General features: G+C 39.6%; 1 protein-coding gene across 1 annotated transcript in view; it reads right to left on the bottom strand.

Moving 5' to 3' along the window:
- LOC104623929 (piezo-type mechanosensitive ion channel component 2-like) overlaps window positions 1-17,076 on the bottom strand; it is a gene marked incomplete at both ends in the record, with an annotated part of 43,715 nt that extends 26,639 nt beyond the window's left edge. Inside the window, one exon of the mRNA XM_010291160.1 lies at window positions 17,034-17,076. Within this exon, the coding sequence (XP_010289462.1) occupies window positions 17,034-17,076 (43 nt within the window). The remainder of the gene's footprint in view (window positions 1-17,033) is intronic.
- Window positions 17,077-18,260: the final 1,184 nt, after the last annotated feature.

The raw sequence follows: 18,260 nt of genomic DNA on the forward strand, positions 1-18,260 counted from the left end.
TGTGGGAGAAATGGATTATTTTCTCATTAAGTTTTTGAAAATATCCCTGTTCAACTTTAAACTTCATTCCCCTTTAATCTCATTGAGTTGCTGACTGCACATGTGCTGCAGTTGTTAGCAGAAAGTAAATTTACCTATGTGATTTACATCCCTGTACCTCACGATCTCTTATTGGTCTCCCTGGTTTTATCTAAGGACCACCTGTGAGCATTATTAAGGCTCCTTGTTTTTTTAACCATTGGTGTTGCAGAAAAAAGACTGAGCTGCCACTGTGGGATTTGGAAATTCTCCTGTCATAAATATACAGCCAGTACAATACTCTTGCGGGGGGGGCTGGCAGAGAAGTATCGGGATGAAAGCAGGCGTACTGTGCTCTGCTAACATTTGCTAGATTGAATGACCTCCTTCCAGAGCTCCCTCTTTTGAAAATCTAAGTCTCCTACTGGAATGGAATGGAATGGAATGGAATGGAATGGAATGGAATGGAATGGAATGGAATGGAATGGAATGGAATGGAATGGAATGGAATGGAATGGAATGGAATGGAATGGAATGGAATGGAATGGAATGGAATGGAATGGAATGGAATGGAATGGAATGGAATGGAATGGAATGGAATGGAATGGAATGGAATGGAATGGAATGGAATGGAATGGAATGGAATGGAATGGAATGGAATGGAATGGAATGGAATGGAATGGAATGGAATGGAATGGAATGGAATGGAATGGAATGGAATGGAATGGAATGGAATGGAATGGAATGGAATGGAATGGAATGGAATGGAATGGAATGGAATGGAATGGAATGGAATGGGAGGTTGCCCCTCATCCTCCTTTTCTCCAAAGTAGACAAGCCCAAAGTCCTTAGCTGCTCCTCAAAGGACATTCCTTCCAGCCCTTCACCAGCTTTGTTGCCCTCCTCTGGACATGTTCAAGCATCCGTCTTAAATTGTGGGGCCCAGAAGTGCACACAGTACTTAAGGTGAGGCTGCACCAATGCTAAATACAGCAAGAAATACTAAGTGCACCACAGTCTCTTACTTTTTTCTGAAAGCACTGATTTTAACAAATATCATCTTCCTGCCATAGACTACATTGCTATATGCCTTAAAAATAATCCAGTTTTGACCTATTGGGTTTCAGACTTCTCCCTGAGCATACTAAAAAGAGGATTCACCCTCTTTCTGCTCACTAATTAAAACGTCCTCACATGGTCAGACTATTAATATTCCGTATTAACATGAATGTGCAATCAAGTGTTTTGCAGGCATCCACAAAACTGAAGCATGTGCCATGAAAAGCTGCTAAGTTAGAGCCTGTCCTGTTCCTAATGAGAGAGGAATGGGAATGGCATAAAAAGCCTCCCTGACTCCCGTTGGAATTGTACCAATCACTTCTGCAAAACATCAGGATTGCCAGAGTAAGTCCCAGAGTGGTGACAGGACTGAAGGAGCAGCCTGAGCCAAGGCTCTGGTCTATAAGCATGATTCTGCAAAGGGATGTGGCAGCATACGTGTTCCTTCCAACTCAGGAACTGCTCTCCAGAGGTCCTCTCCAAACATCTTCACTCAGAATACAGACTTGAAGAAAGCTGACACACTAGGTAAAAAATCATGACACTGCCTGTATCTCCACAAGGCTTCCTAAAGCACCGTTTCCCCCAAAAAACAAGGCTTACTACATGATGCCAGACATACAAGTGGGAGGGATACTTGAGGACATAAACAACCCAGAAACACAAAACATGGGAATCCAGAGACTTCATTATCCTGCTGCACACAGCACAACTTGCTCAGCCTCGATCTTACGACTCCCAGACGAGTATTTAGTAAGTGGATCATTCAGCAACTTCACCTGATGGTGCCAGTCTCTCTGACTGTTTCCCGTTGCAGGAACCATGTCATACAGCCTGAGACAGATGTCTCAAAAGTGACGCAGAACTGCAGTGGGGCTTGAAGACGCTTTGCTTCCTGTCTCTAAAGGCATACCAGAAACAATGAAAAGAGATTGACTGGGAAGACGTTTCAGAGGCTGCATTAGAAATTAATAGAGATCTTTGTCTTTCAAAGTTTTATCATCTCTTGGACAGTAAAGAGTAGGGGGATAAGGTTCTTTGCTCACTCATTTTGCCATGGAAAGAGAGCGCCAGATGATCAGCTGATACCAATTATAAAATATTGGTCAAGATTAGAGAAGGAAATGAAATATGGGGGCAGACTGATCTGATTTCTAGCAGCACTGAACTGGAGCAGATGTGAGCATCAAGTCCTGCATCTCATCTTTCCTCCCACATGTCTTTTCCTCCTCTGAATGGTAGCCCATGAAGGGAAATCTTGGCTTCTCAGTAAGTTCCCATAATTCATCCACATTTCACAATAACAGTATATATTCCTTTGCGTTCTGACAGTGTGCAGAGGCCACATGAGTCCCCAGTGAACCGGGGGTGTTAACCTCCGCTCCATTTTTCTCATCATATGCATATGGAAAAGAGTATTTACTGGCTGCTTGGAAGAGCCAGTACAGAACATTTACTCATGTAAAAAAAATGGGAAAAACCCTATACTATGGAGCTCTCTTGCAGGATTAGATTAATTTTTTCAACACAAATGTTATTTTCTGAAAAAAAGAAACCTCACTCATTTCCTCTGGTTTTTCTGATTAATTAATTACTGATTTACATCACTTTTTCACATTAGCTCACCATTTGCCCAGAGCATTTAATAATAATCTTTTTTAATACAAAGCCTACTAAATTTTTCTGTTCATTCAGCTACTTTCTTTTTTGCCTGTAGAAAAGACCTTCATATACTTGATTTTATTCCTCTATTTTTTCTATTCACTCTGAGCATTTCCAGGGCTCTCAAGCAAGAGGAGTATTTGACCACACTTCAGATGTATTTTAGGACTTGTGCACAGTGAGGCTGTTGCAACTAGCGTATCATGATAAACACGCTTTAGATACAGAGCTAATCAGTTTTTTACTTAAAAAAATCAGTTTCCTACTTTAAAAAAACTTTATTAGCTGGAAGACCACTATTAAATGAATGGGCAAGAATCCTCTTACAGAACCCACAAATGTGTTCTTTCACCTTTGAATTACATCAGGCTTTATTTTATATCACTGTATGACTTCTTATGCTTGGCTTTTGCCTTCATGTGCATTATTCTCTTCTGACAGGTTCTTATTTAAAAGTTACAGCTGATTTGACTGCTCATTCACAACTGCATCTGCTGTAGCAATGAATCTTTCAGTTGTGCGATCACTTGCCAATGTCATCACATCGCAGGGGGATGCAGTCTGATGGCAAACACACACACATACGCTTAAGCTACAGGAAGACAGCAAATAAATAAAACGTAATCAAAGCAGTTTTTTACATGCTGAACCAGAAGAAAGAAATTTTACGACACTGCAATGGTAGCGGGAGGGGAGGGAAGAAGAGATGACAGACACAGAAGATAGATATGCTGCTGTTCGCAGCAATATGGAACAAATATAAAAATTGTTCTACCGCTTCCACCCTGCAGTTTACAGCATCAGATATGTAACAGTCGCTTGATTCATTCTCCTAGTGCAGAAACCAGGCTAGCATACTGGAGACAAGGTAGCTTAAAACCGTTCCCCCTTTAAGACTGAGATGTACTTACACGATGAGCGTTGCAAAAGGGTCTTTCACAGCTTAAACATTACCTTGATAGTTGCCAAAGCTTTACTGAGGATCCTATGTTTTCCTAAAGCTTCACCTTCTGGAGCCATGTGACTGTGAGAGCCACCAACCTTTCCTTACAAAGAATACACATATCCATTTTCAGCCCTCACAGCTATGAAGGAAAGCTTTGAAATGTGACGCAACTTCACTCTTAAAGGTTAGAAAGCTGGAGAAAAATAACATTAATTTTAAACCATTCAACTTTGAGCTATTCATGATTATTTCTGGCATGTGATTAATATTATTTATTTATTACTTTAGGTTTGGCAATAGCATAAAATACTCCAGGGAGTATATCTTTACATTTGCAAAAGAAGAAACCAATGTAGCAAGGAAAAGGAAAATTATTATTTGTTTCTTGCTAAATTATATTACATACTGAAACATACATATCTTTGGATTCGTCATCTGAATGTATCTAATACCAGACAGCTCTTTACAGGCAGGAAAAATAAAGGCATAGTGGAAAATATTCACATTTTTCAAACAGGCCACAAATAAGTGGCCAAATTTTCAGAAATTTGAGAGACAGACATTCCATCTGGAAATCAAAATTTTCACTGGCCTCAAAAATACAGATTTGTATTTCCATGCTAAAAACCCAACACTTCCTACCCCTAAACTGACTTCCGTATGTGAGGTTTGTCCTTAATTTAACATGCCAAATCACAAAGTCACTATAACTAGAGATAGTTAGAGTGTGCAAAATTTGAATTTGTGTTTTGATCCAAACTGCTCTAGTAGGCCTACTTTTAAGACTGGAAACATGGGACAAGCCCATATTAATTCCTATTTTGACCCAGGCTATTAAATTATTCCATTTCCCAAAAGTTATCCACAGGTTTGGAAGCATTAGAAAGTAACTTTATAGAAGTGTTTGGCTTTGGTTTCTAAATACACCTTTACTCTTTTGTCAGAGAAACACTATGATGTATGTTGTAAGCAACCTTCATGCATAATAAATAAATACAAATAAATAAATAAAGCTGATAAATAAATAAGTTTCAGGTTTGTTTGAAAGACTTCTCCAAGTGGGGTATATTTCAAAGTTGTCTTGTCTTAAAGAACAGAAGATAAAACAGATACAAAAGCTACAATGTGAAGCCATGTAAAAGGTCAGCTCCCCACGGTGAGGTTTAAGAAAAAGCAGCTATAAAGTTTCTACATTGCTTAACTACAGTGCAGCTCAGGAGAAGTTTTACATGGATTTCTCCCCAGCAGCATTTTCTATCTAAAATTTTATGCAAGCATGAAAGGAAGAATGCTTAAAGTAGTAAAATTGTTATTTTATTAGGATCAAGCATATTAGGAAGCATAGGACTAAGGCAAGACTATTTTCTGCAAAAAGTGGATTTTCTTGTAAAAAAAAAAAAAAGAACAAGGAAAGGGATTAGTGGATGTTTGGCTTTTAAAATACTGCAGTAGAAATAGATTTAGGTAGCACTTTCATGTGGAAAATCAAACGCAGAGAGTTGATTCAGCTAGGTTCCCAGCACTTGCAACAGAAAGATGACAGAAAAAATGTTCAAGGGTCATAAGGATTCTTGAGTTACAAACCCAAATCCTGAAGTGACTCAGGCACTTGAAAGATGTTATTTTGATGCTTCTGAACAGTTCAGAATATTAAATTGTTTGATTTTTAACGTTCCCAGAATCTAAGAGTCCCGTTTGTATTTTAAAGAAAAGAGACTCTTCACAACCCTATTGCCTAACTCAGCAAATTGGCCAAAATGCACCAAGGATCAGGCAGTCTTGATATCACTGCAAGTCTCTGTAAGACAGAGTCTCTAGTGAGGAAGAAGGACCACTGGCAAATGTATACTGACACTGCTGGTCCTCTATTAGATCTAGAGATAAATCGAGTTTGAACTCTCAAGCCCAATAACCCAAACTGAAAAAAAGCAAAAATAGTAAGTAAAATGGAAAGAACCCAACTATTCATAAAGTGTCTTGTAATTAATAACACTGATGTGTTTCTCAGCTATATATGATTGAACTTGAGATTTGTCATAGGCATCTCACATGATTAAGAGGTTTGTTATTTGCAGAGCTATGCCTTCACGGTGTTTGCACACCCCATCTTTCGGTGGATGCACAGGAGGCTCAACAGGACGCAGGACTGCCATGGTTGCCACGATTAAGTGGCTACTTGGCCTTTAGCCTATCCATGCAGAGGATTAAAACACAGCGATCACACAACTGTGCTTTAGTTGTATAACAAACAATGTGATTTTCCTCTGGACCACCTGGTGTGATGTCCACCTTGGACTTTTAACCTCTAAATTCTCTCTAAATTAGAGAATTTAGAATTCTCTAAATTCTAGAGAATCGACTACACTCTTTAAAATCTAGTTCATTTATTTATGCCACTAACAATCACTTTAAACCTTGGTTCCATAATGTTTACTCTCATGAGATATACCCTTGAAGTCTATTGAGTTGCTTATATAATTAAGGACTGTGTGTTCAGACATCTAGAAAATTCACATTGCTGCTTTCAATGTTATTTAAAAAGAAGGTGTAAAAGTAGCTGCACTCAACCCAGAGGAAATACCTTTCTTGGCGTATTACAGTGATGTACTCTAGAGAATAGTCGTGATTACTATAACTATTTTAGGTAGAGATTGTTTATGTTACTGTTAAGATAATTGCTTAAACAGAAATATGAAGGATTAAAACCTAGAAAATCTCTTAAGTCTGCTCAAAAAAAGAAGTTATTTTAGTGAATGTTTACATATTTCATCATAAATAGTTTTATCACTTTTTTTAATAAGGACAGCTTTGAGAAAATCCAGTAAGTAAGGAAGCAATTACTAGTCTAAGTGTTTTTAGCCATATGGTGACCATCTCCTGAAAAGCTTCTATAAAAAAGTCTCACTTGGTGAATCACTCTTTACTGTCTCACAGGTGTGCAGCACAAAGGCTACAAAACCATAAGTAGCAATATATTGAAAAATATTCTATGACATGATTGTTAACAAGAAATGTGTTTATTTTGCAAAAGGTAGCATAGTATATTGCAAAACTTATGCAACTGACATCTGTAAAAAAATCAGCTTTTCTTATAACTAGCTTAAGCTTAAAAGTGAGCTTAAATTTTAAAAGTACGCTAAAAGGACGATTGTTAGCAGAAACATGGAATGGAATGGAATGGAATGGAATGGAATGGAATGGAATGGAATGGAATGGAATGGAATGGAATGGAATGGAATGGAATGGAATGGAATGGAATGGAATGGAATGGAATGGAATGGAATGGAATGGAATGGAATGGAATGGAATGGAATGGAATGGAATGGAATGGAATGGAATGGAATGGAATGGAATGGAATGGAATGGAATGGAATGGAATGGAATGGAATGGAATGGAATGGAATGGAATGGAATGGAATGGAATGGAATGGAATGGAATGGAATGGAATGGAATGGAATGGAATGGAATGGAATGGAATGGAATGGAATGGAATGGAATGGAATGGAATGGAATGGAATGGAATGGAATGGAATGGAATGGAATGGAATGGAATGCTTCAGTTGGAAGGGACCTACAACAATCATCTAGTCCAACTGCCTGACCAATTCAGGGCTGACCAAAAGTTAAAGCATGTTGTTAAGGGCATTCTCCAAATGCCTCTTAAAACACTGCCAGGCTTGGGCCATCGACCACCTCTCTAGGAAGCCTCTTCCAGTGTCTGACCACCCTCTTGGTAAAGAAATGCTTCCTAATGTCCAGCCGAAACCTCCCCTGATGGACACAGCTCTGAACCATTCCCACGTGTCCTGTCACTGGATCCCAAGGAGAAGAGATCAGCACCTCCCTCTCCATGTCCCCTCCTCAGGAAGCCAAGCAGAGCAGTGAGGTCGCCCCTCAGCCTCCTTTTCTCCAAATGAGACAAGCCCAAAGTCCTCACAGGACATTCCTTCCAGCCCTTTCACCAGCTTTGTTGCCCTCCTCTGGATGCATTCAAGAGGTTCTTAAATGGTGAGGCCCAGCACTGCACGCAGTACTCAAGGTGAGGCCACACCAACGCTGAACACAGCGGAACAATCACCTCTCTTGACCAGCTGGCTACGCTGTGTTTGATGCACCCCAGGATGGGGTTTGCCCTCTTGGCTGCCGGGGCACACTGCTGACTCCTGCTGAGCCTGCTGCCGACCGGCACCCCCAGATCCCTTTCTGCTGGGAAACAACAGGATATAATCCAGTTCCTGGAATGAGCAGAAGATTAATCAAATTCTAAGCAGGAGTCTCAGGAGTTAACTATGACAGATTCTGTATTTGCCCCTGAGGAGTAGGGTACTCGCTTGCCCAACACAGAAAGTGCTGGTACAAACATCCCTACGCTGCTGGGGAAAAATATAAGCCAAAGACAGCAAAAAGAGCGACTTTAAGACAGATGGACTCCCCTGAAGGCTCTTCTACGCTGACCACCAAACCACCCTGAAAGGGAACTGCCGCCCGGCTTTATGTGTACAGCCCAGGGCTGGAGTTAAAAGCAGAAGTTTCTTAGGGCACCATGAAACACAAGTGGTAAATGGGGTAATAGCCCAAAACGGGGAACTTATTAGTTCTGATCTCATTTCAGATTATGCTCACTGTAGGAGTGAGGGAGCCTGTCCTGAAATGATTTCCTTCTCAGTGGGTGCAAAAGGATTACGTTACTTCACAGGCTACGACAGCATGTCCAACACAGGGCACTGTTTGTTAACAGGCAACAAGAAAAAACTGTACTCACAGTAACTTTTGCCTGAGCCCACTGGACTGACTATACAATGTTTTCAGCAACATTGCAATAAAAATGGACATTGGAATAAAACTCACAAACTTAAACTGGTTTAAAACTAGATTTAATGTGTTTCTATTTCAATATTTAATACTGACTATAAGATTTCAGGTGACACAGTATTAGGGGAAAAAAACCCTTCCATCTTCTTCCTATCTTTTTAAACACTTTTTTTTTCTTTGAAAATATAATCCAATTTTTATTCTAGCTTTCTCTGTAACTCAGACTTTTATTTCAAAGTCTCACTTTTTGTCAGAGCAGCGAAGAAAACTCAATTTAAGATAGAACCTCAGGCACGCAGTATATATCAAATGAAACTGAAAACACATTTCTTCCCCATTTCCCACACTATAAACAACACAAATACTTCAGCACGCACATGTACAAATTCCACGGTCCCGGCCACCACGAAGTAACAAGACGAGGGAAGCTTTGAACATTAAATTAAAGCAACCTCAGTCCCGCTGCCTCCCCAGGACTCGGGACCCTGTGCTGCCCTTCGCCTGGAGAAGTGCAGGCGTGTGGGAAGCCCCCTCACCCGCCGTCCATCGCCCCTTGGGGAACGAAGTGCAGCGTCGCAGCTGGAAGGACATGAATAAGCCCTTCTGATGTGGTCCTCTGCCCCCAGATCCCTACCTGTCAATTAGGTAACAGCCAGACAGGGCAAAAACTAAACTGAGATACCACCCAGAAGACAACAATTCTGTTACAAGCAATAAACTGCTCTTCTATTCACAGCCTGCCAAGGGAAGGTGGAGAATTGGTTCCATCTCCTCAGCTCCCTACGTTACATTTATCAAAGAACATACATAATTGTAAACGCTGCAGAAAAGTTCACATTCATTAACTCCTACAAAAGTAGGATGAGCATCATGTATTGAGAGAAGGATGTGCCAAGAATGTTGAGGAAGGCTATAAACTAATCCCTGTCCAATGTGAGGCCTGAGTGGGCACAGCAATGGAAAGTGTAAACAAAACATTGATTACTCCGACTTCTCTGATGTGAAGCAATTAAAGGACGGTACACCGTAAGAGAACCCTGCTGAAGTAAGGGGGCACGCCTGGGTGCTGAAAACTTACGCACTTGCTTAAGTGCTTTGTTACTCCGATTTCTCTGATGTGAAGCAATTAAAGGACGATACACTGTAAAAGAGAACCCTGCTGAAGTAAGGGGGCACGCCTGGGTGCTGAAAACTTACGCACTTGCTTAAGTGCTTTGTGGGAGAGGAGATCAAAACAGTCACGGAGGCTACTATAGCAATTTTTTCCAAAGTGGCGGAAGAGGTGCCTAGCAGGGCTTTCCCCACGTCCCTCTGACTGCACCACTGCACCCATTTTTCCTTGTCTTCCCAAACGCAAATTATTCAATATTTGCAAAACAGCTTCAGACTGCACTGTTTCTTTTAAAATAACCTCTCAAGGATCAGACCCTGCAGCCTCTTGCAGACCCTGGTTGAGGCAATGCTCCCAAAATGATGTCAATGGGAGCTCTGCCCGAGAAAGGGCTATAGGATTCAGCTGTATGGGAAGAAAGGGCTTGAAATTATGGAACACGGTATCAGGATAAGACTTTGTATTTCAAACGTATTTATTCTTTTTACTAAATCACTGAAGAGTGTGGGGAGGAGTGGGAGATGTCACTATAGAAAACCATATGGTACTTGGATTTCCAAGCCAGAACTGCGCATAATAAGTATTTATAGAATCCAGTGGTAGTCTCTTCTTTCTGTTTATTCTTTACATGTCACTCAGAGAAACTCTGGCCAAGCACCAATCAAATATCCCAGCAAGTTACAAGCAATCTAAGCATGGGGGAAAGAGAGAAAATAGATCGCCAGTAGGCTCATAATTAGCAACCTAGACCTGGAAGAAGGCACTTGGGAAGTGACTCTGATGCGTCTGGATTCCAGCGCTCACCGCACGTCACGAGTGGTTTCGGAAATTGAGTTCTCAGTCTCTGCAAGGGGTAGGGAAGATATACACAATATTTTTGGCTAGACTGAGCAGGGGCATATGTGGAGCAGCTGCAAAAGCAGACATCCGTCTGCTCTCAGAGACCCGCGTAGGAACAAATCGCGTCTCTCGGTGATGACAGATAACTTGCTCCTGGTGTCTACTGGGAGAGCTGTGTCTCCCTACCTGTGGAATGCGGGGATGTTCTGTTTATTTTGCTTCAGACAAAGACAACGCAGATCTTCCTCCTTATCACCTTGTGAAGAAGAGAAAGGAGCTACTGAAATACACATAGAAGATCTGGAATATGTCTTAATAGGAGCCAATCTTCTTATCCAGGGTCCAGCCCTGACGTACCAATCTTCTGGTCTTTTCCTCTTTCCTTGACAGCCTTATTCCCTTCCCCGCTCCTACCTCCTTTCCCTTTCTTTTCCTTGAGGTGTGAGAGCTACCAATCCCCAACTACCATTTCAATTCTTCAGAAATAGTAAAAGGATCTAAAAAAAAAAAAAAAAAGCGTAACAAGCTCACAAGTCAATACACAATGTACTTTACTAACAGCTTTCACTGATGATCACCCTCAGCATCGCGTTAGCCAGAATCTGTGACGCTGCATGTTGCACTTTCGCCGTAGTTGTTGCTGCTGTACAAACGGTGCAGACGTGTCCTATTAGCGTTATCAGAATGGAAGCCATGTACTTTTACATATATAAAGATGTAACTTCAAATTAATAAGAAATTTTTGCATACCACAAAAATGACAACAATTTCAGAATCAGTTTGAAGCTATCAACCAAAAGTTGTATCTTCAATATGGAAAACATTTTTTTTATACAGATAATTACATTTTACTAAGAAACTGATGCTCAGAAGTTCCTTTCTGTGTGTCACTGAAACAGCTATTTATTATGAAAAACATACTTATCGGATGTTGCCAAAAGTGAAATAACCACACATCTGTTATTCTTCAAATATATATTTTTTAAAACAGTTGGTATTTACTTAACATATAATAACAGTTATTAAATCATTCTTAAGTCTGTTTTGTGGAACCATACTGTAAAGCATTACACACATGAGAGAAACACCATGGGAACAAATGTAAAAAGGGAATAGATGCGTTGTTAGTAGATGACTAGTTACTAGTTACATTAGAAATTACAACTCAGAGAAGAGTAGTAAAAGGAAGACTGGAAGTCTGGAAACCCTGCAGGACAATGAGTTTTAAGAGGCCTAATACCATTCATTTAAAGTTTTAAAACGATTAGAACATTTCTAGGTCAACAAATACATAACAACAGAAGACATTTCTGTAATCACTGTTGAATCTACTAGACAAGGACGTAAGCTCCATCATCTGGTAGTTCAAATCAGAGAACTTTAGATTTTTAGAAAACCCCTTCATTCCGTTTTCATTTTCTGCAGTGTGGAAGTGGCTGTTTCCCCAACGCTGGCCATGGCTTTTTCCAGGCTCTGCACTGCAAGCCTCACCCCAGCCGTGAGCTGGAAAGACCCTACAGACCTTGTTACAGGAGAAGAACAGCTCAACGACCAACCCGATCCTCTTCCCCTTTGAATTTTAACGGGCTTTGTGCACTAAGCTCTCTTTTGAACTGCCAGAGTAGCCAGGAAACAAGCACAGTCACTGTTAGTTGTTCGTAACTATTCCACTTGTGAGCCTGCGTGAGCCGTTTCCACTGGGTCCTGCGCGCGACTGAAAAAATCTTAAGCCAGTGAGAGGAACAATGCTTTCTGAAACACATTTTTAGTCGTACTTGGAACAAAGTAGAACAGAGATAACTGCTTTCCAGACATTTTCATGAATATGTAGGTGTCATCTAAACACGCACCAATAATGAACAATAATCCCCAGATTAACAGTGGCAAAAAAAGTCATCCTATTTATCCACAAATCTACTTGCTTTGCCTTGTTAAAGATTATTAAGGAAACCATGCAAGGTGACAGTTTGCTTGGCATGCAGGTATCACACATGCTCAGCATTTTAAACAGTGTTTCTTGTCGGACAGCATAATACACGCTAACATTTTTCATAATTCTCCAAATTTTGTTCCACAGAAAATGCAGTCGGACTGCAGTTAAGATAGTCTTGGACAAAGGTGATGACTACTATAGTATGTTACAATTAGCTTATTTGTAACGTCTCAAAAACCAATCAATAACAGAAAGACCTTAATTTAAATCTATCAAACGTACATATAGTCCATTTAGTTGAAAAGCTCTTACCTCCAGTCATTTCCTGGGTTTAAAGCTACTTTACTCAAGCTCCAGCATTTTTAATTTCTCTCACACTGAAAAGCAGCACCCTCAGCTCACAAGTAATGCTTACATAAAAGCCCTGCAGTCAGATCTCTTGGTGCCTCTATGTTTTTCAGGATATGAAGACAACAGCAATGTAAACACTCTACTATTGCAGAATAAACATCATGTAACCACAAAGCAGTGATAACATAACCTGTATATTATCTGGGCTTAATTTTCTGCAAAGTAAACTGAGTGTCCGCATCTCCTGTCCCTCAACCCACTCTAAAGCAGCCTGTTAAGAGGAACATTTTATACAACTTTTCCAGTTTTTAAGCAAAGACATATTCCTCCTTAGGACATTCCTTTGAATGTCTTTCCTTTTGTGTATCTAAAAATCTTGCTTCCTTCTGAATAAAAACGTCCTTGCTCAAACAACGCATTTAAATGTTACTGATATTTCACAGCTGACTTGGGTGTGCCTAAGCCAACAGCTTGAAAGAATATGTTTTTAAATAGCAAAACATGTACTGCTACTGCTTCTTTTCTTGGTGTTGGTATAGATAATATGAGAAGAGCTGTATGGGATCAGACCTAACATAGATGTTGCCCACTATCCTGTCTCTATCGGTGGCCATAAAGGGATGCCTACTGAAGAGAATAAGACTAGGGAAAGCACGTAGTGATATACCCCCAGAATAATTTCTTAGGTTTGAGAGATCTGCAGACCTGGGATTTCCACTTCTGTGAATGCAAGTTAAGTGCGTTGCCTGCCTCGAATTATTACATAGAGCAATGTGTACTCCTTTGTTTACTTTGGAAACTATTCCTTAAGGCATAAGAAATACTGATCTTAAGCAATCACATACAATATGACATTAAGCAAATATTGCTATAAAGGAATATATGTTACTTTATATTGTTACATAAAGTAACATATATAAGCTTTTTATATATGTTACTCATGGATCTTTTAAGTCAACCAACTTGCTATTGCTGATACATTCACACCACACAAAAGCTTGTGTTAAAAATACAGGTAAGAAGTTTAATATTATTATTAAAAAGACCCCCAAACCTTAAGTGTTCTCCATGTTTAAAGGACTTTATTTTTCTTGTTCTCTCTTTGCCTGTTTCTCTGACAAAGCTGATAGGAGAACACGTTTGCTTCTAATGATTATGGCAAGCCAAGTACATTCAAATCTTCACCTGATCCAGGCTAATGAACGTGCTGCTTCGATTAAAGTTACTCCAGGAATACAATCAACCTCCCAGGGTGCAGAAGTGCCATCTGAAAGGCTTTCTTCTTTTCAAAGCAGAATGGCAATAATGGGATCTGCACAGTAATCTCTTCTACATATCTGCCTCCTCTCAGACAGGCTTCTCAGCTGTAATTCAGTCTATTAAGAATTCGCCATGTTTCATGCGGTACGTACATTGCACATACACAGCTAGTGTGGGTTCTCATTGTTTTGAAACATCTCACAAGTTGGAAATTGCCACAAACAGAACTTCTACTGAACTAAGCTTAAAAAAGTTGACCATTTTCCATTGGCAGCTTCAAGCCATAGACCCAAGGTATCAATTCATTCGAGCACTCCTCAAAACTACTTTTTTTTTTCCATTCTCATGGAGACAAACAGCATCAGCAGGTGTGAATTCGTAATCTTAAAAGAAGAATGGGGTGATGAAAGAATCGGTATTTTACTGTAGTGCCCTTCAGACAGGTATGATATTACACTGAATGAAATGCTCATCAGGACCTATTAAAATGAAACCCTCGACGATATCAAACTTAGCAACTGCGAGTGTGTAATTTTTCACTAATATCCAACTTTTTTTGCAGTGCTGTTAGAAACACTGTCTCTCAACAGACAACATTCAGTAAGGTGTCACAGTTAAGGAACTTCTAGTCTGGTTTTTGATTTGGCACTGCGTCTTCTCAAGCTGATGTTTATAAACCACAGCCCCTCCCTGATGCTGTAACAGAATGGAATCAGAGTTTTCCTTTCAATCAATGCTGTGCCTTATGCTATCTACATAACAGACACTACAGGTTAAGTAGTACACTTCACTTTATGTTTTTTAAAATTATTTTTAAAAACTTCCAAAAATGTTAATATTAAAAATTTCAGACAGAAACATTTTTAAATTAATTTTGATCAGAAAAGTATCCAGGACTACCAAATATTGACACTATGAAAGACTGCAACTTTCTGCTCAGGTTGCCTATATTATTGGGGCATTTTTAAGCTTACGGGGCAGTAGAAGAGACATATTTCTATTTAGTGATCTTATTAAAGTCTTACAGTATTTCTGACTGGTGGGAAGCTATGAAATGAAAATGCCCCTCTTTCCTCACCTACAAAATGGTAAGTATGCCATATCAGTCTGGATTTTCAAATTCTTATACAAATATATGGCAGAAAAATGGCTTTTTTTTTTCTGTTTAAAAATATTTGGCCAAAGTCTTTACAGGAATGACTCTACGGGTATCAAGAGATTTACAACAGAAATTAATTTGACCTCTATTTATTATTTGGTGGAGGAAATGTGTGTTTATTTTTCTGCAATATTTTACTTTTAAACTAACCCAAGCCTGTAAAGCTACAAAGATAGTTTTGTACCAATGAAATTATTGTTCTGTAATATTTTACTTTTAAACTAACCCAAGCCTATAAAGCTACAAAGATAGTTTTGTACCAATGAAAAGCTAAATTTCACCAAGACAGATCTTTGTCACATTCAAAAGTGATTTGCTTTTCTATGTTTCCTTTGAAGAACCAAAATAATACGTACCAACGTAATACTTACGGCTGTGAGAAAATAACAAAACGCAATCTCCCCACGTACTTCTGTTTCTACTATGTTGAAGAGAACACTGTCCTTCAATTTTTGCAAATGTAATGTCTAACATGGAAATCTAATATATTTAGCTGAACAAGTAAACCAGGCTGACGCTGTGCCTACCCTCTCAGGATCATAACACAGATGCTTTCAAAATCACCTTCTAAAGACAGAGAATTAGTAGTCATTAGGACACTAGCATCTCCTTAGACATTTCAAACCCATGTTCTTATAGAGAGATGGGTGACCACCTTTCAGAGACCACAAGTCTGTGGTACAACTCCTGGAAGCTATTTAGAGATAACCTTAATCCTTCCCCTAGGTACCACATTTCTAGATGGAGATCAGAGAAAGTGAAGTATTTAGAAATTTATTTCTTCAAGTGGTGTTAGTTAAGCAGACTCCTCCTATAAAAGGATGATATAGAAAAAACCCCCTTTCATATATCACTGCCAAGGTCTGAGAATCTTAATTACAGTTAGGAGCTAGGGTAATTAAACTTAAGCATCAGTCATGTAACAAAAATTTGTTTTGTCGTAATAAAAACTTTATGCAAGGTAAAGGTCAGAAGGAAAAATGCAGCTTGCTTTCTGCTTTTGAGGAAGGAAGCAAGTACTTAATTTTCTATTTCATAGGATTTGTATGGCTATTTATTGACTGCAGAAAGGCCTGATTTTCTGTAGGATTAGCTAAGATGCCCCAGGCATTATGCACAGTATGCACTCATGCAACATGAAGAAGAGAAACCCCTTCTTGCCCGGTCAACAGTGACACAAGCACATTGGTGTACAACTGCAAACCACTCTATTAAGGGAAAACAGCAAAACTTTATTCAAGTGGAGAGCAGATTATTCTGCTTACAATTTGTTCAAGAACAAACATGAGTTTGTGCATCTGAACCTCAACATCAGATCGCTCTTTACTGAGCCTGGCCTAGTTTAATTTCCAAGAGAGACATATGTTTCTGGTATAATGACCGCGTGGTTAAGTTTGGCTGCAAGAAGTTCTTGCACTTGAAGAATGCTGAATTCTGAATTTTCCTCTGATGCTAAATAGTTCACTGCCAGCTTTGGTCCTCTTTCAACTTCATTTACTTTCGTCAACTAATATGTCACAGGTTAGAAGTTTCATGGAAAAAATAATATGAGCAAAGGCGGTATTTTCATTCATAAGTGAGATTTCTGCCCAAATAGTGTGTCACCTTTCTTAATATTAGCATGCTATATAGCCACCATCAAAAAAACATTATGAGCCAAGTTCATATGGTGAATAAATTGCTTCAGATTGACTGGGGAAAGAGAAGAGGGCATAAAAAGAAAAGCTGAATATATATGTGCATGACACTGCATAACTTCCTCTCTAAATTGGAGGTCACAGATATGTTTGATCAGCTAAAATAAATAGTTCTGCGAATTTGCCCATGCAATTTTTCTTCCTTTTCTTTTTGCACTGGTAAGGAAACAAATTTATGGCTTACCTTTCAAAACCAATCTGCCGTAATGTTTTCTCCCATGTTGAACCTGTACAAAGACGAGAAAAAAACAAGCACCCTCAGTAAAGAACCTTTATTGTACAAACACTCTTACTCTTTCCTTGTGCAGCTGGGATCCATATAGTAAGGTGATTTTTCCACCCCTACAGAAGTACTTGTAAATAACATCTGTTTTCCCCAGAGTGAAGAAATGTTAAGAGAGGCTACCACCGAGTGACATAACTGTGTGTGGGGGGTATCAGCCTATATAATTCCTTTACATTGCAAAGCAGCCAGTCACTGCTACAGTTCACTGCAATTCCAAGGGTGGTCTCTTCTCCTAGAGCAACGTGATCTGTGCATGACTCCTGAAAGTGCTGAGCTGGCATCTCACATCACGCACTCTTCACATTTCAGCTTTTCATTTTACTGTAGTGTTTGCCTGATTCTTGCTGAAAGCTTTACAGCTCCTTCTGAAATCCAGACCTTTTATTTTTAAGCAAAAGCATGAAGATACATTTCTGCTTTATTGTTTAACCCTTCATACTCACGCCAACAGCTGCAATGGCCTCTTCCTCAAAACGATCAAGGACTCGGCCCCACAAACTACTCAAATGGACAGACCCTTCAAAGAATTGCCCTCAGTATTTCTGATGCACTTAACTTCTACCTAGATTTTCTCAAAAATACCCCCCCTCCCAGTGCAAGCATTAGGTTATCAGTTTTCAGCTCCTGGTAGTTTTTTTGCTTATTGCCAGCCTCTTTCTTGCTACCATTATGCAATCATTATAAATACAGGCTACTAAGAGCACAAATATCTCATCATGAAGGTCTGCAAGGCAAATATGTAAGAGGACATGAAGCTGGGTCACAGTATGCTCTCTGTCATTTTACACTCCTGCGGGAAATGGAAGAGGACCGCATGCAATGCAAGCAACTACAGTTCTTTTTGGATGCCTCATCGTACTTCAACTGAAATCAGAGAAGTGGCAACAGCTCCTGTTGCTGATGCAGCCAGTCACCTAAGGGGAACGAAAATTAGGAACAAACAGATTCCCTGTAAGTGGCATTTAGTAGCACTGGAGAAACTCAAGGACAAGCAGCAATGTTGCCGAGAAATACTGAGAAAGAGCAGAAACACATGAAGGGAAGCGACTTTGATTTAAATCTGGAGAATTTCAGGATTAAATGCATATTGTGCAGTGAGTGCCCATACAAAGACTATAACAAAAT

The sequence above is a fragment of the Phaethon lepturus genome, unplaced genomic scaffold (genome assembly GCF_000687285.1).
Source record: "Phaethon lepturus isolate BGI_N335 unplaced genomic scaffold, ASM68728v1 scaffold917, whole genome shotgun sequence".
Taxonomy (NCBI): domain Eukaryota; kingdom Metazoa; phylum Chordata; class Aves; order Phaethontiformes; family Phaethontidae; genus Phaethon; species Phaethon lepturus.